This window comes from Nicotiana tomentosiformis, chromosome 5 (genome assembly GCF_000390325.3).
Source record: "Nicotiana tomentosiformis chromosome 5, ASM39032v3, whole genome shotgun sequence".
In the NCBI taxonomy this organism is placed as follows: Eukaryota; Viridiplantae; Streptophyta; class Magnoliopsida; order Solanales; family Solanaceae; genus Nicotiana; species Nicotiana tomentosiformis.
Window position 1 is genome coordinate 110,823,923 of NC_090816.1, and position 25,448 is coordinate 110,849,370.

Genomic DNA, 25,448 nt, shown 5'->3' on the forward strand with positions numbered 1-25,448 from the left:
AATACCTTCAGTCAATGCTTTGGCCTTCGTCTCTTTTGCCCTTTTAATTAGTTTTTTGCATGTGTAGGGGCACTTTTTTAACCCCTTCGTTTCGGTGTCAGCCATCTTTCCTATTTCATCGGTCCCACCAACTACTCGGTCTTATGGAGGGAGGGGGGAGGGGAAAGGCTTGGGCCTAGGCGCTATTGAATGAAAAAGAAAGTCTTCAAGAAGTCCGTAATTTGTTGAATAATAGCAGCCGGTTGAGATATTGGGTTTTCTAATTTACTGCTATTGCCTTCCTTCTCTGCAAAGGTATCAGGTTAAAAAAGATGGATGAAATTGCAAAAAAGACTCGTGGGAAGCCTCCTGAAAGATAGATGAACGCATAAAACAACGTACCAATAGCGGCACTGAGCGGCCGGAGATAGTTATCTACTAGCCATGTTTTCTTTCTGTGATAATGCCTTCCGGGTTTAGATCGAAATTACATCCCCGAAAATAACTCTTAAGTTTTAATATTATAATTTTGTTTGTTTTATTTACTTTGCTTGATTAGTTAAGATGGCTTATTCCTTAAAAAATATGTTTAGTAAAAATAAGAAAAAATCGAAGAGTGGTGAATCTAGTGGCCAATATGTTCCTCCTCCACTTCCCCCGGCTCCACGACCCAAACATGTTACCCGTCCTACACCTCCTATTCTTGATAGCGATAACAGTTTATTACAATTTACCGAGAGTTAATTTTTCCATAATATAGTACCCGGTGAACAATTAAACCATGAATATATGAATGCTCTTTATGGTAATCCAACTATTGATGAAAATGATGATGAAGAAATAGATTTTGATGAAACGCAACCGGATGATGATACACCTACTAGTCCTGCCCCTGAATTTAACCCAACTAATAATAATCTAGATGATCCCCCATCTGACCCTCCTATTAGTACCCCTACTTTTTCTAGACAACCTCCTAAACGGGCAGAAACATCTCTTGTTTGGCAATTTTTTACTCAACTAAGAGAAAAAAATAAGGCTAAGTGTAAAACTTGTGGCAAAGAGTTAGTTTTTCAATATGTTGGAAGTCGGGGGGGTACGGGAAGTTTGGCTAGACACATATTGCTACACCCTCAAGATAAAACTAGATATTTTTGTATGAAAACTTTGGCTGAGGGACAAGTGCACCTAGTCAGGCTGACCTTAGTACCGGGTCAAATCAATTTTAACCGGGAATTAACCTGTTACCGGTGATATTTTATATTATGATCCAAAAAAAGATCGGGAAGAATTGACAAAAATGGTCACTGTTATGTGCTTACCCTATAGTTTTCCTTCTAACCCCCACTTTGTGCATTATATTAAAAAAAAATTTAATCCTACTTATAAAGGTTTTTCTCGCACAACCGTAAAGAGTGATATTTATAAATATAAACATGAATATGAACAATATTTGCACTATTTATTTACTCATATAAATTGTTGTCTTGCTATTACAACTGATATTGGTAGAAGTGGTAATGACTGTGATTACCTTACTGTTACCGGTCATTGGATTGATGAGCATTGGATAATGCAAAAGCGTATTATTGCTTATAGAATAATTAATTCACGTCACACAGGGCAGTTTATTTCTAGACGTGCAGTTTATTTCTAGCACGATTGCGGATATTTGTAGATATTTTTGCATTAGTGATAAAATAATATTAGTTTCAATGGATAATGCTACTAGTAACACAAATGTTGTAGCCTTGCTTACCACGATACTAAGTCCTGTATTTAGTAATATTTTTCATGTTAGATGTATTTGTCATATTTACCATTTAATTGTGGGTGATGGCATGCGAATTTTAAATGTTGAAATTGAAAAAGTTAAAATGGCTCTTAATTGGCTTTTTTATTCAAATCGTAGAAGTAGACTTAGAGAATATTTTAAAAGATGCGATGAATTTGGCCTAAGAGAAAGAAAGGTTCCTAAACCTTGTCCAACTAGATGAAATTACATGTATGAAAGTTTAGTTATTGCATATGAATATAGAAACCCCATAAACTCAACGTTTAATGCTCATGTAAGTGATGATGATGAGCACCTTACAAATGCGGATTGGGCTAATGTTAAAATGCTTGTAGATTTTTTAGAAAAATTCCATATTGCTACAAATGAATTTTCTGGGCAATATTATCCTACTATTTCTAACTGTTTAGTTTATATTGTAGAACTTGCAAATTTGTTTGATCATTTTTCAGATGGTGGGGAAATTTATCAACTTGCTATTGATTCCATGAGAAAAAAGTTTAAAAAATATTTTTTTCCTATTCCCCCTATTTATGGTATTGCTGCATTGTTAAATCCTACTATGAAATTAGGAGGTCCTCAATTTTGGTATGAAACTGTTTATAATGGTTTAGCACTTGAAGATGAGGAGTTTTCTAAACTTCCGAACGCAATAGCCTCAATTAAAATAAATGTTCAAACTATTTATAATGCTTATCAAGTTGCACTAGATCATGCTAGACCAAATGTTCCAACTCCTTCTTCTTCTAATTCTCAATCATCTAAAAGAACTGCGGGAGTAAGAGCACTTAGTGCTTGGGCAGGGTTCAGGGGTTTTCAAGGTTCTAGTATTAGTGATTTTTCACAACTAAATGAGCTTGAAGTTTATTTGTCACAAGGAATTGAGGAAGTGAATCCCGACGGCTTCTTTAATGTTTTGGAATAGTGGAAGGACAAAGAAAAACACTTTCCAATTCTTTCAAGGATGGCCCTAGATATTTTAACTATTCAAGCTTCAACAGTGGCATCAGAGAGCGCTTTCAGTCAAGCAAGACTTCAACTCGGTAATTATAGAGCGTCTATGAGGGAGAGCTTGGAAAAATCAGTACTTTTCAGAGATTGGATCCGTTCGGAAAGAAGAAATTTTGGACTTGCTGAATCACAACCAGAGGTAGACGAAGCTTATGAAGAAATGCTAGCTGAACTTGCGGAGGATGATGCTTCGCCTGGAAGCGGTGATGAGCAAGCTTCATTTCCGCCACCACCAACGGAAATTCCTCCGAACCTTGAAGGATTTATGAAATTTGTAAGAGATACTATGTAAATTAATATGTAACTTGTATTTTGGCACATCTTGATTAGTTTTTTTTTCTTCTCAATGGTGGTATTAGCACCTTGTTGTGCTCATTCCATAGGGGGAGGAAGACTAAGAAAGATATTGCCATGATTTTTAATGCTATAATAAAAATATAACGCATTGATTTGAATATCTCTTTACAATATTTTTGTTCTTTTATATCTTAAGCTATACATATAGTATAATATAGTATAGTATACATATATATATATATATAAGCTTATATATATACTATACTATAGTCTATACTATATATACATCTCATAAGATATATAAACTATATTCGATATACTATATATACATCTTAAGATATACTATATATACTATACTATATATACATGTATATCTACTATATATACTATATATACATCTTAAGATATACTAATTTTTGTTCTTTTATATCTTAAGCTATACATATAGTATAATATAGTATAGTATACATATATATATATATATAAGCTTATATATATACTATACTATAGTCTATACTATATATACATCTCATAAGATATATAAACTATATTCGATATACTATATATACATCTTAAGATATACTATATATACTATACTATATATACATCTTAAGATATACTATATATACATAGTATACTAGATATATATAGTAGATATACATGTATATATAGTATATCTTAAGATGTATATATAGTATATAAATCGAATATAGCTTATATATAGTAAGATGTATATATATTATAGTATAGTATAGTATACATATAAGCTTATATTTATACTATACTATAGTCTATACTATATATACATCTCATAAGATATATAAACTATATTCGATATACTATATATACATCTTAAGATATACTATATATACTATACTATATATACATCTTAAGATATACTATATATACTATACTATATATACATCTTAAGATATACTACATATACATCTTAAGATATACTATATATACATAGTATACTAGATATATATAGTAGATATACATGTATATATAGTATATCTTAAGATGTATATATAGTATATAAATCGAATATAGCTTATATATAGTAAGATGTATATATATTATAGTATAGTATAGTATACATATAAGCTTATATATATACTATACTATAGTCTATACTATATATACATCTCATAAGATATATAAACTATATTCGATATACTATATATACATCTTAAGATATACTATATATACTATACTATATATACATCTTAAGATATACTACATATACATCTTAAGATATACTATATATACATAGTATACTAGATATATATAGTAGATATACATGTATATATAGTATATCTTAAGATGTATATATAGTATATAAATCGAATATAGCTTATATATAGTAAGATGTATATATATTATAGTATAGTATAGTATACATATAAGCTTATATATATACTATACTATAGTCTATACTATATATACATCTCATAAGATATATAAACTATATTCGATATACTATATATACATCTTAAGATATACTATATATACTATACTATATATACATCTTAAGATATACTACATATACTATACTATATATACATCTTAAGATATACAATATATACATAGTATACTAGATATATATCTTAAGATATACTATATATACATAGTATACCAGATATACTAGATATATATAGTAGATATACATGTATATATAGTATATTTTAAGATGTATATATAGTATATAAATCGAATATAGCTTATACATCTTTATTACTATTTTTTTCTCTAACTTCTATAAAAATAAAAATAAAAAAGAGAAAGTTTCTGTTGGGCCCGTTTAGGCCCGTTTGGGCCCGGAACCGGCCCACTAAACCGGGCCCGTTAGTTCGTGGTCCCGGTCCCAAGCCGGTTCCAGCAGTAAGCCCGCGAAGCCCAGGACCGTTTAGGACCAGACCGCATAGGACCGGCCCACTTAAGACCGGGCCCGCGAAGCCCACTTAGGATCGGGCCCGGCCCACTTGCCACCCCTAGCTTAATGGTTAACTAGACAAAGTAGAGGTGTTAGGAACTAACTGGACTCATGTCCAAATTCATTAAAAAATATGTTTGTGGCTTAACTATATAGTATGTTGATAATATATTTTCTTTATGTTATGTGTACCGCACGGCAGAGGCGGATCCAAGAATCGAAGGTTGCTGGTGTCGCTACTTTATACATATAGTATATTCAGGTGTGAATATACATGACACCAAGCGGTGTCACAGGACATCGCTTCCCCAAAAACTTTTACTAAATATATAATATATAAATAATAAATAAAATAAAAATATTGAATATTAATACAAAAATTAACTTTGTCACTATAGTTATTTATTCATTTGTTCATTTCTTCAAATGTTGACACCATTTTATGAAAATTTATGTGTATGCCTCTAAGTATTATCTACAACTAGCTACAAGACCGAATTGGAAGGATGAGTCGGTTTGGTTAGTTTATGGTTAACTCGAATAGGTCTTTCATTCACAAAGCAAATAAGTTTGATTTAGGTTCATTTTTATGCTAAATATATCATTCACAAAAAGAAGTTGAATAAAGTCTACTCGAAAAAGTATTCATATAAATTCTTTTTAATAAAAATGGAGAGGCCATAGTCTCACGTGTAATCCCTTATTTCAAATTACGTATTCCTATAAGACAAGAATCTGTTGTGAAGATCAAATGTGATTGGATTAATGAAAAAGAATTGATTCACGATTAGTGAATAATAAATTGGCCTACATTTCTAATTTTGCCTTTTTTTTTTCTTTTCACTACTGATAAAAATGCGATTGGCAATTTTAGGCACGCTTTAAATATAGGTCATGTGTTCATACACGATCTTTGTTAATATTTAATTAATAAAATGGTCGTGTGTGCATTCTCGCTCCTTGACCTTTGATTAATTAATTATGCTCTTCAGTAATTAATTGTATTTAAACCATATTTATCGGCACGATCCTTGGTTTAGTACATGTAATTAAATAAAGACTTTGTGTGCTTACACGCTCCGAGGCCAAAGATACTAAAATTCAGTTAATTATTAAGTGAGAATGGGTAATAATAATTCAAGGCAAATAAAATACGTTTTATCCAAAAATTAATTCAAGCCAATTCTAATCAATAAAAGTGACTGTGCTAGAACCACGGGACTCGGGGAATGTCTTACACCTTCTCCCCGGTCAATAGAATTTCTTACCCGGACTTTATTTTCGCAGACCAATAATAATAGAGTACCTTCCTTTAACTAGGGATTCAAAAAAAGGTGACTTGGAACACCCAAAAATCAATTTCAAGTGGTGACTCTGAACAATAAAATAATTCATACTCAAGTTTGTCACTTTAATTAAAAAAACTCTTTAACCCACAATCCATAAAACATATCTTTTTGGGGGTTAAAAAGGGGTGTGACATTGCTCACATATGATATAGCTTCTATTTCAATTGGTTACTATCTTTTTGTTGTTACTACTTTTTTCAATTGCTTTATTGCTGCAATTGGGATCTATCAGAAATAGTTTCTCTGTCCATAAAAATTAGGAGTATAGTCTACGTACAAACTATACTCCTCGTACTCCACTCCACCGAATTTGTTATTGTTTGTTGTTGTTGCATATTGCTCACGTTTTAGGAGACATGCCCTTTAACGCCAATAAAATTAGCGACTGGTAATAGTCGTTTGCTATACTACTGGTTGTGTTCAAAATGAGAACACACTACTGGTTTCTTCCATTTGAATTTTGCATTTTGTTACTTGTACCTTTTTTCTTTTTGTTGAGAAAATAAATGGACTATAGACTTCCTTTTCTTTCTTTTTCTATTTTTCTGGTGCTTCATCCTAAAATTACGCATTAGACATTGCTTCTGAGGTATATGTTGAATAATTTTTACAATTTAGTATTACCAACATATTTAGATCGTTTGGTTTTATTGTCACCTGGAAAAGAAACAATTTCCAAGTTTTCTTAGTTTTTATGAGGTAAATAATGCTAAGCGATATTATTAACATAGTAAGAATAACTCATCCTATTTTAATATGAAATTTGGAGGATAATAATAATAATCACCATTCTAGTTCCTCTTCACCTACCTCTTTTCGGGAATGAAAATTAAAAGTCGAAGCTGCTGGTTGATGAAATTATTAGTTTAGACTATAACCAAGATAGTATTTCTGATAACCGCAGTTCCTATTCATCACTCCAACACATTATCCCCACCCAAAAGAAAAAGAAAAAAAATTACATTTCCTTTACGAAGCCATGGTGTAAGCTGCAAATTGTAATAAAAATTAGTTCATTCAGCACTACGTCCTGCAAAATACACTAAAATGTGGTTCATTAAAATAACAAATAAATCATTGCATTCTCGTTCTTAGTATACAACAATTGAAGGTTTAAGATACACTACACTTCCAACTTCCAACTTCCAACAAATGGTTTTTATGTACAATTAGATAGATATCCAGTGCATAATAGAAAAACATTACTAATTCCTCAAAGTGTTTCAAACACCAAAAACCGTGGCCTTGTCTCCTCGTGCAATCATCAAAGCAGAGCACCAAACCGCCTAGTTCGCCCTCAATTGGGAAGTAAAAAATCTTATAGCACAACTATGCTCTCTTGTTTCTTTAAGAAGTTCTCAATTTGTATAAGAACCTGCACATGTGCATAATGGATATAGTTTAGCAAGATAAATATCGAGTTTGGTCTGATATTTAGGTCTTTTGGTAGTTTACATGAAGCAACGAGCATAGAATATCACTGGAAGAGGGTCACAACAAATGCAAAGATGCAAGCGCACATACAAATTTAGTATAAAAGTGTGAGAAAATCACTTTAACGATGTCAAGAAATACGTATTAAAGCATAAACAGATGCATGCAAATAGGTGCAGAGGCAGAGAGCCAAGAGACAACAGGGACCTCTAGAGTAATTTCAGTAGGTGTAATATGGCAGACATCTTTTCCCCTTTTCACTGCAATATCTGCAAAATCAAAACATCTATACTTCAACATACAGGCCACGAAAATGCATGATCAGTGTGTTTAAATAGGTCTAGCATTCAGAAGAAGCATGTGTGATGCTTGGTCAGAAAAATGATTCTCAAAATGTACAAGTTATGGACAAGAAGCAGAGCACGAGGAATTCATACTTTCTACTGAAACCCTGGCACTTGCATTGGCATAATTTTCACCCCTTGTCTCCATTAATGTAGTTAACCGCTTCAAAGTCTAACCAAAGTAAAAGAGGTATCAACAGGACGAACACAACATATCTGCTTTGGTGCAAGATATACAAATCAAAACAGGAAAATTATAACTGCCTATTGGAAGGAAAAACTACCTCATCATAAATGTCTCCTGATTCTTCATGTAGAAGGGGACGAGATTTAGTTCCTTCAGCAGCAATTCTCTTGGCCAAAGCTTCTAAGGGAACATCTAACCAAACACTGATACCCTTGTGCATATGTCTCCTGAGAAAAGCATTAATAGCAGCCAAATAAGCATATGTCACCAGAAAACCACAGCATAAGATCCAGGAGTTACAAGAATGTTCATTAATGTAATCTGATTCAAGTACCAATTAATGGGACGAACAACTGCACCTCCACCTGTTGAAACAACAAGCCGATGCATCGCAGACAGCTTGTGCAATACCTCCGTCTAAATAGAAGATATGGAATGAAAAACCATTTAATATCAGGAATGAGAGGAAGGAAACAATCAACACAATGATAACACCAATTAAAATTGTTCACCACACGGAGTAGCAGAGTGATAGTATCAGCTAGACTTGGTAAATTGATATAGAACTAAGATGTATTGTATCTCACGTGCCGATGAGACAATCCAGAGCTTATGTATATACTTAGGTGCATCAGATCAATAAAATCTAAACCACAGAAGTCTTGGCATATCAGTATGACTGGTAATTTGGCCTGTAACTTATCTTTCAATGAAGACCTGAAGTGCACTTCAAACTCGGTGTAACTAATTGTTAGGGGAACAAGATCAATAGCCTATTGAAGTTATTCTCATAGAATTTGCCTCATTTGTAAATAAAACACAAGATCCCTTTTTTCACAAAAATAGAAGTGGATACATTAAAATAAACACAAGATGCAATCAACAAGTGAGCACAATTAGGTAGAAATTTAAATAGAAAGAATTCTTCATAGCGACAAATGGTAGTTCAGAATCCAGACGAAACATCTCCCAACATGCCCTCTGTATTTATGAAAGCTTTAGATTTATTTTGGACAAATCTGATATTCACAAGCTAATTTTGAATTCAATGAGTTTGCCCACTCCTTCATTTTCCACAAATATGACCCAGTTCACCATTCCCCCACTTTCCCCATCTAACCAACATGCTCTATCAACTTCCTTCACCCATGAAAGCTCATGTAGTTTCTCTGTGCCCATCTCCAAAATGAGGGAGAAAAGTTGGTTTCATCAGCAATTTGCACTTTATCACTTCAAAAACAAAAGTACAACAACTTGCAATCTTACCGGATATTTCGCCAATTTTGCATTTGTACAAGCATCAACAAAAAAGATAAAAACACACACTTACGTGGAAAGAAAGCTAATATGAGAGTTCACATGCTCAATTGCACCTGACATGCCAAAGATGGCAGCTCATTCATCACTTAGTTCAATCTGTACTGAACAGGCATGTTACAAGGCAGAAATAATGGCTATAAAAAATACTTCAGTTTTTTAACAGAATTCTAGCACCTCCTGTCATGAATCAAGCACTTCGTCTAACACAGCACTATCATTTCAATATGTGGCAGCAAGAACAAGAGAAAGCAAAAGAAGGAAGTTGCTCAGCTCCTAACCTCATTGTCCCTAAAGAAACTCTCTCCACGAAGCTTGAAGATTTCAGCTACAGTAGTTCCACCAACAGCCTGCTCTATCAGTCTGTCACTGAAAGATGGGCAAAAGAGAATGATTCGTGCTTATTAGAAGAAACAACAACCACATAGCAAGAGGGTGTCAAATGATAGTTAATGCCATTTACTTAGACAGCCCTCAGAAACTGTTGAAATGATATTTTCATGAATCTACAATTTCCGGATAGCACAAACAAACAAAAAATATGCTACTTAGGCTAACCAGTCAAAAAAGGAATATCCCAGTGTTTCAGCCAAAATCCGTCCCACAGTGGTTTTGCCACAGCCCATCATTCCTATATTTAGGAAAAGGTGTCGTGTTACCATATCTAACAGGATACCCAGAAATGGTTAAGCATTTAAATAAATGGCTCGCAAATAAAGGAGCTCTAACAGGATTTGCATAAGTATCTCTTTAAACAGAAAAGTCATAAGTGAACTGACCAACGAGGTATATACATCGTCCATCTAGATATTGTTCTACCTCTTCTGATTTATTCTGCAATCAAAATGAAAACCGAAGCTATCAGAAGTCAGTCCAATACACAATTTAACTTCTTATTTATCCTTCACAGTTTTCTTTGAGAACTAGAATGGAGGGAAAAGGAGGCCACTATATATTTCCCTTCCCTTCTTTGTTAAAGCCAAGGGGAAAGAGAAGGAGAGAGATGAACATGCATCCTGTAACCAGTTCTTATTCTCCATAGCAACTAAACGATAAGGTTTCTCCAACTATCACTTACGGCCTGTTTGGAAGGCCGTCCTGTAATTGGATTTGGGTGTAATTGTGCATAATTACACAGTTTGGCATGTTTGCCTGGCCAAGTAATTACTTGGTCAGCCTGGAATTAGGTGTAATTGAGGGGGAGCAAAGAAATGGTGGTAATACATGGTATGGTTACCACTGACTTTTCAATTCTTTCCTTTTTCATTTTTAAGTTCTTATATACACATATTTGTCAACACATTAAAACTAATTTACAAGTTCATCACTATTTTTTTATAATCAGCTTTTAATTATAATAGAGAATATCATTACACTTGTGTAACCAAACATTACACTGAGAATTACACCATTACATTATGACAAACAAACAGACCATTGTAATTACTATACTGAGTAATCACTTGACGGCCCTTAATGTTCTCTGTATTTACGTTCCCTTTATTTCTTTCATTTCTTTTAGTTTGCTAGTTTCCAACCAAGGTAGATTTCCTACCGCAAGAGACATTAACTACATAGGCAACATGAGAAGTCTATGAACAAACGTGAGAGTCCGATACAATGTTAGATGATCTGAATGAAAAGGTAAGAAGGCAAAAGGACACATTACCATACCTTCAATGTCTCGATTTCATCAGTTGAAGCAGTAATACATCCAGACTCCAGAACTGAAGCTATAAAACAAACATCACAGTTCAATAAGAAATGGAATAGCATATTACGTTTTAGTGTTAAATTTTCCTATCCTGCTCCTCATATTTTGTGTGAATGGGGGGCTGTGGCCTGTGGAACAAACAGCATCCGTTCTAGTCTGGTATTAACCATGCACATAGTTAGTAAGAAATTAATACATGTGGTGGCCTTAATGTTAGTTTCCAGCTATTTAGAGTGGATATAATCTTATTGCTTACTCGCGCATGGGAGGTATATTAATGGTTATACAAATAAAAGCATGTAAATATTTCCTTCAATAACTAATATGGAGAGAAATGATGAACCCCCCCCTCTGTAGTCAAGATTTTGCAAGGAAGAAAACAAAGAGTAAAAGGAGCTGACCCCTTTGGTAGACAGCACTGCACTTTGACCAACTATATAGGAAAAATAGAACCATCCACACGTTTAAGTATGTAACGGCAGGTATCTGGAAGTCCACTCAACTACTCGTGGAGCCACATACTATAATTTAAGTTCAGAACCCCATCAAAAGTATGAGATCAAGATTAATGGTCCTTTTTTAACTAATTATAAGCCTGATTATAGAAATAAAATCATCCTTGGTAAAAATCAATTCATGTATTTGCTACCGGGGAGGACATGGAACTTCATAGATGTAAAATTATAAATATACTAACTCATATTTTACTGAGCGGGAAACAAACGAACAAAACCTATGTGAGATTAGATCCTAATTAAGGTGCTAATCCAAGTCTGAAATTAGTAGCAGATAAAACTTAAAAGGAAATATAATGCTCCCGGAAGTCAGATTTGATATTGGCAAACATGCTTGGCTTCCTATCTCAAATATGTAAGCTTCATGCAGTGTGCTGCTTTCAAATGGACCAAACCTCAAGCGAAATTCCTAAACATCCATTCGCAGTGCATTGATTTCAAAAGAGGTATTTACATTTATGTCCTTGTTTCTTTGTGGATTCCAGAAGGAATGAAGGGCACACCTCACATAGAGTATCGTAGAAAAACAGCAGTACTAAGTTATTCAACATCCTCCTAAGAATGTCAGGAGGTTGACTAATTTAAAGTTTTAAACTTTGGGTTTGTGAAAACGTGTAGACAAACTTTTGTTCAGACTTCTGCATCTTAATTTTCTGACAAACTAACACCTCGACATCTGACAGGTGAAGTAGAATTAAGTGGATGTTAGTTTATTCCTCTGAGTTAAGTTTGGTATAATGTGTGCATGGTAACATTGCTTTATTTCAGATGTCAATAAAACTAAGGTCAAGGCACTTTATAAGTTTTTGGAGATTAACAAAACTTTATGTGCATTACGAATTTACGATTAATTGTACAAGCAAAGATTAATCCAGGCTAGTCGCCTGCTCCTTAGGAATCAAAGCTTCAGGTAGGAATACTAAAAGGAACAGGAAATGGGAAGAGAAAACATTTTCATTATACACCCTCCAAATTCTAATCAGAGGCACTTAAATTTTAAACAGAAGAAGGTATGATAGATAAGTTCAACATTTTCTCATTTCTCACATGAAGTCAGTTTTGTATTTCCCTCTTTTTCTTTGGACTAACAAGTGACCAAAAGAAATAGTTTGTCCTTGCAATCCTCTCTTGTGTCTGAAATTTTTCAAGCGTGAAGGAATGAAAAGGAGAAATAGATATACAAATGAATTGCACAAGGTTGTGAGAAGGGGAATATCATCACTAACAAAGAGCTGCATGGAATTTAGCTGCCCAAGGGGAAATCCTAATTGCAGTAAAAGGTGATCTTAGTCAGAAAATCAACCATCACCCTCATCAAAAGAATAAAAATATAAATAAAAGACAAAAGAAACAAAGGGGGATGGGAGCTTAGGATTTCACCAGAAGTTTGACACCCAATAAACTAGTGTTCTCAGTTATTTCAAGCCAAAATTCAAACCCATAGGTACGACGGGGCATAGGCTCAGCAGAACACATTATCCACAACATTGCAAACTACTCTAAGTCTGCAATAATCAATAGCATGTTTCAAGCATACCACACACAAATAAAACAACCACTACTACCAGTATGCCTTAGTTCCAAGCTAGTTATGGTCGTTATATGAATCCTCCAGATCCATTTCACTCCATTCAGTCCCACTTCATTCAATTGAATAAGTGTGTATGACTTGAACATATATACATATTTATATTCAAAACTCTGCAGTCGCATGTTTCAAGCATACAATGCACAACTACAATGTATTCTACTGAACCGAATCATGAATATTTACGGAATATGAGACTGCAATACCGGTAAATACCTTGAACATTGTGAGAAGAACATGAAACCTTCAATGCTACTCGTCTATTAGCTTTTCTAGGCTGTAAATGGCATGATATGACTATCCGATGCCTCAGCTTTTCGTTCCATTTCTCAGAGAAACGCAAGGAACCGCTCGGTTTCCTTACTACCTTATCTGAATTAATCCATGACGACAACTGAAGGCTCTGTGAAACTCTAGCCTCCATTGTCTCTAATTCCACCAACACCACAAGAAAAATGTATCTTTTTTTAGAATCAGGAAGAGCTGACCAAACAATACTCTATATTATCACCAAGCTTTAGTTGCCTGTTAAATCAAGATAATTCCAAAAACCCACAATTAATTTCCTCTAGATCTACCAGAAAAATAGCAAAAAAGCCAAGATTTCGTGAACCCAATATCTAATAGACAAAGAAGAACTAAAGAATTACAAAGAACATGGTAAAATTAACAGAAAAGAGGGGGGGGGGGGGGGGTGAAGAAAAAAAATGTTTTATTCTTTTTTTCTCTCTACCTTTGAACAATTGAATGACTGAATAGCTCAACACTCTAAAGGAAAAATATAGCTCAGCAGTAAAAATCCAATCTTTGGGCAAAGAAGCATCTAAAATTGAAAATTATGTTGACGTCGAAAAAAAATAATTCTACGAAAAATAAATTCTTAAAAAGAAAAAACTTAATTCAAAGAGTAGAACTGGCACTAATTTTCTTAATTCAGCCTCTTTTAACAATCAATTTACCTAACTATACCCCAAAAGAAGAAGAAAAAAGATAAATAATTACTTCATAAAAGAAAAGTAGATAGTTGAATTAACAGAAATCAAACTATTTTCCTAAAACTAATCTCTTCTAAAACCCAAAACAGAGCACACAAAAAAGAATCATCAATTAAATGAAAGCGTTAATTGAAGAATTTAAAAAAGAGACCTTATTGAGAAGAAGAGCAACAATAATTGGAAGAGTAGTTTACCATATACGTATGAATTAAGAATATGTAGACGAAAACGAAGAATTAGGTGAAGGGGGAAAAATAGGGAAGCTGTTCTGAGATTTGAGAGATAGGTAGGTGAGGTGTGTGTGTGTGTGTGTGTGTGTGTGTTTTAAAATGAATCTATATATATACGACGTGTGTGGCGGAAAGGTGCCATGTTAGGTGAGGTGGATAATTTTGTGGAAGAAAAGAAATACTAGAAAAATGAGTGAAAATTTTCGATTTCATTAAAGACAACTTTAAGAAAGGAAAATTAAAAATTAAGTTTCTGGACATAAAAAAAATTAAAATTTGAAAAGAAAAAAAAAATTAAAGTTAAGTTGAAAATTGAAATTATATTTCGACATCTATTTTACTTGAAAATATTATATTTTTTGTGAAAGGAAAATATTGTTTACTTGAAAGTGAGATAAAAATTACTTTTTCAAATTTGAAACTCATTTTTAATTATTTTTTTTTAAATTTATCTTCAAAAATTCAAAAAGTTATATAACTAAGCAATATTTTGAAGATGAGTTTCGAAAAAAATATATATATTTATGGACAAAAGGGTAAGTTTGCCTGGAATAGCTTTATTGAATTTGGCTTTGTTTCTTTTGGTTTAAATTATGACCAAAATTTCCTATTATATTTGTGCATTTGCATAAATTTTACTGTGTCAACTTAAAGATGTTGGACCGCTGATAGGTAAGCGTCAACGTGTAAATGAGTTTCATTATTCAATTTTAATTAACAAAAAAAAGAGAGGAAATTTTAGTCTTTGATATGTGAAAAGATGGCTCGGAAATTCCCTTAACACCAAGCGAAAAAAGATTTTAATAACAAAGAAATCTCATATACGTGGTTGTCTGCATGTTTTTAAGCTTTAAGCCAAATTATTTAGGAATATTATACACATAATCGTTTGGTTTACTATATTAAAAAAGTAATCCCAACACAAAATTTTGTATATGTTATCGTACTAATATTTGATTGTTCGTATAAGAAAGATAATCATTGCATTGTCTTATCATAATGTGTGGTTGGCTTTGTTAAATTTCGCCTTATTAGTATCTGCATAAATTATGCAGGATTCTTAATATTATTTTATACGTGATAGAATATAAATAAATAAATAAATAATATATATATATATATATTAATAATAATAGGAATAAAAACTTTTAAAGTGAGCAATCTCGCATAAGACATTATTATTCACCATCATTCGGAGTTGCATTTTTTCTTTTGGCTTTTCAACTAGTTTTTACCTAATTATGTTGATAGTTTCAGAATAATGAAAACTCATATTTACATTGGTACTACAAGCTAACAACCCATTAAAAATGAACTGTCATAATTAGCATCTCCATAATATTTCTATACACATAATCATATTGGCATAACTTAAAATAATCAATTGCGCTTGCTTTTCTTTCAATGTTTCATTCAATTGGCAGGGTCTTTTTCCTTACCAACTTCACACAATGGGTAGGTGACATTGGGGTGGTTGTTGAGCTTTTCTTCAGCTTCGTTGAAGTTGAATTCTTGACCATTCGCTATAAAGGAAAGGTTTTTTGGTCCCTAAAAAGTACTACCATTTGCATTTTCATGTGATATTAAAGGAAAATGAGTAGTTTTATCACTTATTTTCGCTTGTTTGGTTGGTGAGTGAAAAACTTTTTTCGAAAAATATTTTCTAGTGTTTGGTTAGATAGTATAAAATATTTTTAAGAAAATATTTATTTATGCTACTCTCTTGTCACGACCCCAAATTCCTTCTGTAGAATGTTGTGATGGCACCTAGTCTCTAAAACTAGGTAAGTCTATCAATGCGGAATAAAAATAAAAATCTGAAACTTTAAATAATTACAACTTTTAAAACCTGGTATAAGTAAGTCACGAGCTTTTAAGAATTTTATCCTCAATGTCTCTATATATATCAAGGTCTAAAGAAAATAAGAAAGCAACATAATAATGATAGAAGGGGACTCCGGTGTCTGCGGACGCTGGCAGATATACCTCAAAGTCTCCGTGTATAGGTAACTCACTGATGTCGGGGCTGGTAAGGAGTACCTGGATCTGCACAAAAAGATGTGCATAAGCGTAGTATGAGTACACCACAGCGGTACCCAGTAAGTGTCAAGCCTAACCTCGGTAGAGTAGTGACGAGGTCAAGTCAGGCCCTATTGAAAAATAATAATTTCATGATAAAATATTTAACAATATAATAAAATAAAATGATAATAGAAATGAATCAAGTAGCATGACACCATTTAATTTCACAAAATAATGGCAAATAATATCTCGTGGAATCAAAACAGAATTCCTTTCAACTTTAAGAAAATCACAACAAATAATCAAAGGCAACTGCGGCCATAAATCAATATCAACAAGAGTACTCCCGAGGTACCGCCTCGTAGTTCAAAATCATAAATAAATTTACAATATCTCATTTCTTTATCTCACTGCGGGAGCCTTCACAATTTATTTTAAAGAAAATATTTTTTCCGAAATAGCATCCCGCGTTTTAGCCATCCTTATCACACTGCATGACTTCTACTAGTTCCCCCTACTTGCCACGCGTATCAAGCCATCCTTATCTCACCGCATGCGTTTCAATACCCAGACCTTATACCACCGCATGCGTATCAACATCACAATATATCACAATTTGCACCTCAAGTGCTCAAATAATTTAACTTGCCAAAATACTTCAACAATAATATTTTTTCACAATAAAGAGCCCACGGCTCATGCAAACATAAATCATCAATAATATTTTTCCACAATAAAGAGCTCACAGCTCCATTACAATGAGTACGAAAATCTTACAAATTATTCAGGAATAAATAATTCAGGAAAATAATATTTTAAAATCTTTAATACGTTGCTTCAATACCAAATTTAAAAATGTCAAATTCTTCATATTAATAATATTTAATTTAAAGAAAATCAATTTCAAATAATGCACAGAATAAAAAAAAAATAAGTTTCAACCAAACAGGTAAAACAATTAACAGGAAAAGATCAACCAACTTTAAAATATAAACATTAAATCAATGATGAAGAATATATCAGAATAAAATAGTTTAATTAATGCGCAACAGTGATCTACACAATTTAAAAACACAATCTTTCATATTTAGCCCGTGTACACACTCGTCACCTCGTATACACGACTTTCAATACATTATAATTTATCACTTCAATACCAATCTTAGGGGAAATTTCCCCAACACAAGGTTAGACAAGTCACTTACCTCGACTTGCTCCAATTTAACCAAGTGGTATACTCTTTTCTCGATTTTCCGACTCTGATCGACTCGAATCTATTCATAATTAATTCGATACAGTTAACAAAAATTATAAGAATTAATTTCATAAGAAAATACTATATTTTTTAATAAAATCCGAAACTAGCTCAAAAATCGTCTGTAGGGCCCACATATCGGAATCCGATGAAACTCACAAAATACGATAACCCAATCAATTACTAGTCCAACCATACCAGTTTCACTCAAATTCGACTCCGAATCGATACCAAAATCTCGAAAATTCGTTTCAATGAGATTTCAAAATTTTCCCAAATTTATATCTCAAAACACTAATTAAATGGTAAAAATAATGATATATTTATGTATATAGACCAAATCCGAGTTAGAATCACTTACCCCAATGTCTTTCCTTGAAAATCTATCAAAAATCACCTCTGCTCAAACTCCAGTTTGTTAAAAATGGCGAATGGGACGAATGCCCTCTTTTATAAATCTACTGAGGCAGCCATCAGAACTGGGCCTCGATCGTGGCTTCAATCATGGCCCTCGAACCTAGGCCTCGATCGTGGCTTCGATCACAGGCTTGAGCCTGGACCTCGATTATGGCATCGAGCCTGGTCCTTCGATCATGGCCTCGATCATGGCATCAAGCCTAGGCCTTCGATCATGGCATCGAGCCTGGGCCTTCGATCATGGCCTCGATCATGGCATCGATCCTGAGCCTCGTCTCTGGCTTCGACCCTGGCTGTCGACCCTGGGCTCGATATCTGGGCTCGATCTTGGACTCGATTACAACCCAAAATATCCAGCATAAGAGAAAATATTGCAGTAGCTTTTTAAGTCCAATTTTTGATCCGTTAACCATCCGAAACTCACCCGAGACCTTCGGGACCTCAACCAAATATACTAACAAGTCTGAAAATAAACTTATTTGAAACCTCAAATCACATAAAACGACGCTAAAATCATGAATCATGCTCCAATTCATGCTTGATGAAACTTAGAATTTTCAACTTCTACATTCGATGTCGAAAACCATCAAATTAGGTCTGATTGACCTAATATTTTGCACACAAGTCATAAATGACATAACGGAGCTATAAAAATTTTTGAAACTAGATTCCGACTCCGATATCAAAAAGTCAACTCCCCGGTCAAACTTCAAAACTTAAATTCCTGTTTTAGCCATTTCAAGCATAATTTTACTACGGACTTCCAAATAAAATTCCGATCACGCTCCTAAGTCCAAAATCACCAAACGAAGCGATTGGAATCATCAAAATTCTATTCCGAGGTCGTTTGCACATAATTCGATATCCGGTCACTATTTGACTTAAGCTTTTAATTTTCTATCAAAATTCCATATCTCGGACTAGGGACCTCGGAATTTGATTTCGGGCATACGCCCAGTCCCAAATCACGATACGGATCTACCGAAACTGTCAAAATACTGATCCGAGTCCGTTTGCTCAAAATATTGACCAAAGTCAACTCAGTTGAGTTTTAAAGTTATAATTTACATTTTAATCCATTTTTTTCCACATAAAATCTTTCTGGAAATTTTTTTTGCGAACTGCGCACGGAGTTAAAGATGACATTTTGGGTCATCATATTCTCCACCTCTAAAATAAACGTTCGTCCTCGAACGGAGTAAGAAAAAGTACCTGAGCTGGTGAATAAGTGTGGATAACAGATGCGCATATCATGCTCGGTCTCCCAAGTCGCTTCCTCAACCGGATGGCCCCTTCACTGAACCTTCACGGAAGCAATATTCTTTGACCTCATCTTTCGAACCTGCCTATCTAAAATAGTCACTGGTTCCTCAGCATAAGATAGATCCTTGTTCAACTGAACCGAACTGAAGTCTAACACATGAGATGGATCGCCGTGATATTTCCGAAGCATAGAAACATGGAATACTGGATGAACTGCAAAGAGACTAGGTGGTAGTGCAAGTCTGTAAGCCACATCTCCAACTCTCTCAAGAATCTCAAAAGGTCCAATATACCTAGGGCTCAACTTGCCCTTATTTCCGAACCTCATCACCCCCTTCATAGGCGAAACCCGGAGCAGGACCCACTCACCAACCATGAATACAACATTACGAACCTTCCGATCCGCATAACTCTTATGTCTAGATTTGGTTGTACGAAGTTGATCCTGAATCAATTTAACCCTTTCCAAGGCATCCTGAACCAAGTCTATACCCAATAGCCTAGCCTCGCCCCGGCTCGAACCAACCCACTGGAGACCGGCACTGCCTACCATACAAGGCCTCATACGGAGCTATCTGAATGCTTGACTGGTAACTGTTGTTGTAAGAAAACTCATCAAGTGGTAAGAACTGGTCCCAAGCACCCCCAAAATCTATCACACACACACGAAGTATATCCTCTAGTATCTGAATAATGCGTTCGGACTACCCATCTGTTTGAGGGTGAAATGTTGTACTCAACTCCACACGAGTACCCAACTCTCGCTGTACAGCCCTCCAAAATTGTGAGGTAAACTGTGTACCTTGGTCGGAGATGATAGATACCGGTACGCCATGAAGTCTGACAATCTCGCGAATATAGACTTGAGCCAACTGCTCGGAAGAATAGGTAGACATCACAGGAATGAAATGAGCTGACTTGGTCAACCTATCCACAATCACCCAAACTGCATCAAACTTCTGCTAAGTCCGTGGAAGCCCAACAACGAAATCCATAGTGATCCGCTACCATTTTCATTCTGGAATCTCTAACTTCTGAAGCAATCCACCCGGTCGTTGATGCTCATATTTTACCTATTGACAATTTAGACACCAAGCTACATACCTCACTATGTCTTTCTTCATCCGCCTCCACCAATAGTGTTGTCTCAAGTCCTGATACATCTTTGCAGCACCCGGATGAATGGAGTACCGCGATCTGTGAGCCTCCTGGAGAATCAACTCACACAAACCATCTACATTAGGCACACATAGCCTTCCCTGTATCCGTAATACATTGTCATCTCCAATAGTGACTTCCTTGGCATCACCGTGCTGAACTATATCCTTAAGAACAAGCAGATGGGGGTTATCATACTGACGTTCCCTGATACGATCATAAAGAGAATACTGAGAAACCACACAAGCCAAAACTCAGCTCGGCTCGAAAATATCCAGTCTAACAAACTGGTTGGCCAAGGCCTGAACACCCAAGGCTAAAGGTCTCTCTGCTACCGGTAAATATGCTAAGCTGCCCAAACTCTCCGCCTTACGACTCAAGGCATCGGCCACTACATTGGTCTTACCAGGATGATAGAGAATGATGATATCATAATCCTTAAGCAACTCCAACCATCTCCTCTGCCGCAAATTAAGATCCTTCTGTTTAAACAGATGTTGCAGACTCCGGTGATCGGTGAAGACCTCACAACGGACACCGTACAAATAATGCCGCCAAATCTTCAAGGCATGAACAATAGCTGCTAACTCAAGGTCATGGACCGGATAATTCTTCTCATGTACCTTTAACTGTCTAGACGCGTAGGCAATCACCCTATCGTCTTGCATAAACATTGTGCCGAGACCAATACGAGATGCGTCACAATACACAGTATAAGACCCTGAACCTATAGGTAACACCAATACCGGGGTTGTAGTCAAAGTTGTCTTGAGCTTTTGGAAGCTCTCCTCACATTCCTCGGTCCACCTGAACGGAGCACCCTTCTGGGTCAATTTGGTCATAGATGCAGTAATAGAAGAGAAACCCTTTACAAATCGGCGATAATACCCTACCAAACCAGGGAAACTCCGGATTTTCGTAACTGAGAATGGTCTGGACCAACTCTGCATTGCTTCAATATTCTTCGAATCTACATTGATCCCCTCGCACGAAACTATATGGCCCAAAAATCCCACCGAATCAAGCCAGAATTCACACTTTAAAATTTTTGCATATAACTTCTTTTCTCTCAAAGTTTGAAGCACAGTCCTCAGGTGTTGTTCACAATCTTCCCGACTCCGGGAATATACTAGAATGTCGTCAATAAACACTGATGAAAGAATAAAAATAGAGCTGAAATACATTATTCATTAAGTGCATAAATATTGTTGGGGCGTTGGTCAGCCAAAAAGACATCACAAGGAACTCGTAATGACCGTACCGAGTCCTGAAAGTAGTCTTCGGGATATCTGGCTCCCGAATCTTCAACTACAAATAGGTCATAAATACGTGGTAATGGATATATGTTCTTCACTATAACCTTGTTCAGCTGGCGGAAATCAATACACATCCGCATAGAACCATTCTTCTTCTTTACAAATAAGATAGGAGCACCCCAAGGCGACACACTGGGCCAAATGAAGCCCTTATCAAGGAAATTCCTGTAACTGTTCTTTTAATTCTTTCAACTCTGCTGGGGCCATGTGATATGGTGGAATAGAAATGGGCTGAGTGTCTGATAACAAATCAATGCCAAAGTCAATATCCCTGTCGGATGGCATACCCGGAAGATCCGCTGGAAATACATCAGGAAAATTTCTTACTACAGGAACTGACTCTACGGTAGGAGTATCAACACTAACATCTCTCACATAGGCCAGATACGTATCACACCCCTTCTCAACCATTCGTTAAGCTTTAAGAAATGAAACAACCATGCTATGAACATGATCCGAGGTACCTCTCCACTCTAGTCGCGGTAGACCTAGCATAGCCAACGTCATCGTCTTGGCGTAACAATCAATAATAACGTGATAGGGCGACAACCGGTCCATGCCCAAAATAATATCGAAATCCACAATACTGAGTAATAATAAATCAGCTCTGGTCTCAAAACCACTGATAACAACTAAATACGACTGATACACACAGTCCACAATAATAGATTCACCCACGAGTGTAGATACATAAACGAAAGAACTCAAGGAATCACGTGATATGCCCAAATACGGGGCAAAATAAGATGACACATAAGAATAAGTGGAGCCTGGATCAAATAAGACTGATGCATCTCTATGACAGATAGGAATAATACCTGTGATAACATAATCGGATGCAACGACCTCTGTCCTAGTAGGAAGGGCATAAAATCTGGCATGGCCTCCCCCTCTAGGGCGACCTCTACCTGCCCGACCTCCACCTCTAGCTGGCTGTGCAGGTGGAGTGGCAACTGGTGCAGTAATCATGTCCTGAGAAGCTTGAGGGGCCTATGGAATAGGTGGGGCCTGAGAAATCTATGGAGGTACACCCCTCCTAAATCTGGGGAAATCTCTCATAATATGACGAGTGTCACCACACTCAAAACAAGCCCTCGGAGACGTGGCTGCTGGGATTGGCTCGGGCCTAATCGACTAGACTGCCCGCTGAAAGCACCCCGTACATGAGGTACAATAGACACTGGCGGTGCATACTATGGAACCTGAGGTCTGGGAGTAAGAGGAATACCACTAGAAGCTTGAAGTGCTGAATGAATAGGACGGCTGACATAACCTCTACCATGACGGGCTGCAACTGGGGCACGAGAATTATAATATGTGCTAGAATCTCGGGGTATCTTGGCTTCCCTCTCTTCCCTCTCCCGGATCCGCATACCTTCCAATCTCCTAGCAATTGACACCACATGTTGGTATGTGATGTCCATATCTAGATCTCGGGCCATACTGTATCTGATATTAGGGTGGAGACCCTCAATAAATCTGTGAACCCGCTCTCGAACAGTAGTAACCAAGGCTGGTGCATGCCTCGCCAAATCACTGAATCGGACCGTATACTCTGACACGGTCATAGAACCCTGGCGCAGTTGCTCAAACTCTGCGCGCCATGCATCTCTAAGACTCTGAGGAACATACTCCCTTAAGAAGATATCTGAAAATTGAGTCTAAGTGAGTGAAGATGCCTCAGCGGGACTATCCAACTCATATGCTTGCCACCACCGGTAGGCTGCTCCTCTAAACTGGAATGCCGTGAAAGAAACCCCACTGGAATCCACAATACCCATAGTACTAAGGATACGGTGATATTCCTCCAGAAAACCCTGAGCATCCTCTGAAGCTAAGCCGTTGAAAGTGGGAGGGTGGTACTTCTTGTACCTCTCGAGCCTAAGCTACTCTCCTTCTGAAACTGTTGTCCTAATCTCAGGCCAAACTGGGACAACTGGTTGCATTGGTATAACCTCCGAGGCATGTTCAACTTGGGCCCGTGGTTCTGGAGTACGGGCGGCGGGAGTTTGTGCTCCTCTCCCGGCCTGAGATGTGGCAGGAGCAAGTAGAATCAATCCTGCCTGAGCTAAAGTGCCAAACATACTCAAAAACTGGGCAAGAGTCTCCTGAAGTGCAGGAGTAGTAACAGGCATCTCAGGTGCCCGCTCTCTAACTGGAGCCGCTGGTGGCTCTGCAGCAGCAGCTCGTACATGTGCTCTGGTTGCACCACGTGGTCTTCCTCGGCCTCTGGCTCGGCCTCTGCCCCGACCCCCGCCTCTTGCGGCTCCAACAGGAGGGCATGGGTGTCTGATCATCGTATCCAGTTGTGCGTGTCCTCACCATCTATGAGAGAATAGGAAGATAATGGTTTAGAACTTTGAAGTCAACAGTGTGCACGATAAGGAATCAAAGAAGTGAATATTTTTCTAACAGTTCCATAGTCTCCCGAAGATAAGTACAGACGTCTCCAAACCGATCCGCAAGCCTCTACTAAACCTACTTGTGACTCATAACACCTATGAACCTAGAGCTCTGATACCAACTTGTCATGACCCCAAATTCCCTCTGTAGGATGTCGTGATGGCACCTAGTCTCTAAGACTAGGTAAGCCTATCAATGTGGAATAAAAATAGAAATATGAAATTTTAAATAATTGCAACTCCCAAAATCTGGTAGAAGTAAGTCACAAGCTTCTAAGAATTTTATCCTCAATGTCTCTCTCTCTCTCTCTCTATATATATATATATATATATCAAGGTCTAAAGAAAATAAGGAAGCAACATAATAATGATAGAAGGGGACTCTGGAGTCTGCGGACGCTGGCAGATATACCTCGGTAGATGTGCAGAAGCATAGTATGAGTACACCACAGCGATACCCAGTAAGTGTCAAGCCTAACCTCGGTAGAGTAGTGACGAGGTCAGGTCAGGACCTACTGAAAAATAATAATTGCATGGTAAAATATTTAACAATATAATAAAATAAAAGGACAATGGAAATGAATCAAGTAGAATGTCACCATTCAATTTCAGAAAATAATGGCAAATAATATCTCGTGGAATCAATACAGAATTCCTTTCAACTTTAAGAAACTCACAACAAATAATTAAAGACAACTGCGGCCATAAATCAATATCAACAAGGGCACTCCCGAGGTACCGCCTCGTAGTCCCAAATCATAAATAAATTCACAATATCTCATTTTCTTATCTCACCGCGGGAGCCTTCACAATTTATTTTAAAGAAAACATTTTTTTCGAAATAGCATCCCGCGTTTAGCCATCCTTATCACACCGCATGACTTCTAATAGTTCCCCTTACTAGCCACACGTATCAAGCCACCC

At 36.1% G+C, this 25,448-nt stretch overlaps 1 protein-coding gene across 2 annotated transcripts; it reads right to left on the minus strand.

The window, feature by feature from the left end:
* Positions 1-7,405: 7,405 nt before the first annotated feature.
* Positions 7,406-14,776, minus strand: LOC104116737 (shikimate kinase, chloroplastic). 2 transcript variants are annotated; one of them, XM_009627656.3, is made up of 11 exons: positions 14,656-14,776; positions 13,683-13,991; positions 11,324-11,382; positions 10,429-10,483; positions 10,208-10,280; positions 9,931-10,018; positions 8,667-8,749; positions 8,430-8,559; positions 8,239-8,317; positions 8,009-8,070; positions 7,406-7,742 (listed from the first exon to the last, which is right to left on the minus strand). In XM_009627656.3, the coding sequence occupies exons 2-11, from the start codon at positions 13,888-13,890 to the stop codon at positions 7,686-7,688; spliced, it is 894 nt and encodes a 297-aa protein (XP_009625951.1). In that variant the 5' UTR covers positions 13,891-13,991; positions 14,656-14,776; the 3' UTR covers positions 7,406-7,685. The 2 variants fall into 2 exon arrangements, with proteins under 2 accessions (XP_009625951.1, XP_009625952.1); XM_009627657.4 differs by having other exon boundaries at positions 14,613-14,743.
* Between the last annotated feature and the right edge of the window lie 10,672 nt (positions 14,777-25,448).

Bases quoted from the DNA above. Each gene is read 5' to 3' on its own strand.
- LOC104116737 (XM_009627656.3), bottom strand. From the start codon at position 13,890: ATGGAGGCTAGAGTTTCACAGAGCCTTCAGTTGTCGTCATGGATTAAT. The intron at 10,281-10,428 runs GTCAGTTCACTT...TCCTAAATATAG, and splicing joins ACGATGTATATACCTCGTTG to GAATGATGGGCTGTGGCAAA. The intron at 8,560-8,666 runs GTACTTGAATCA...TGCTTTTCTCAG, and splicing joins GTTGTTCGTCCCATTAATTG to GAGACATATGCACAAGGGTA.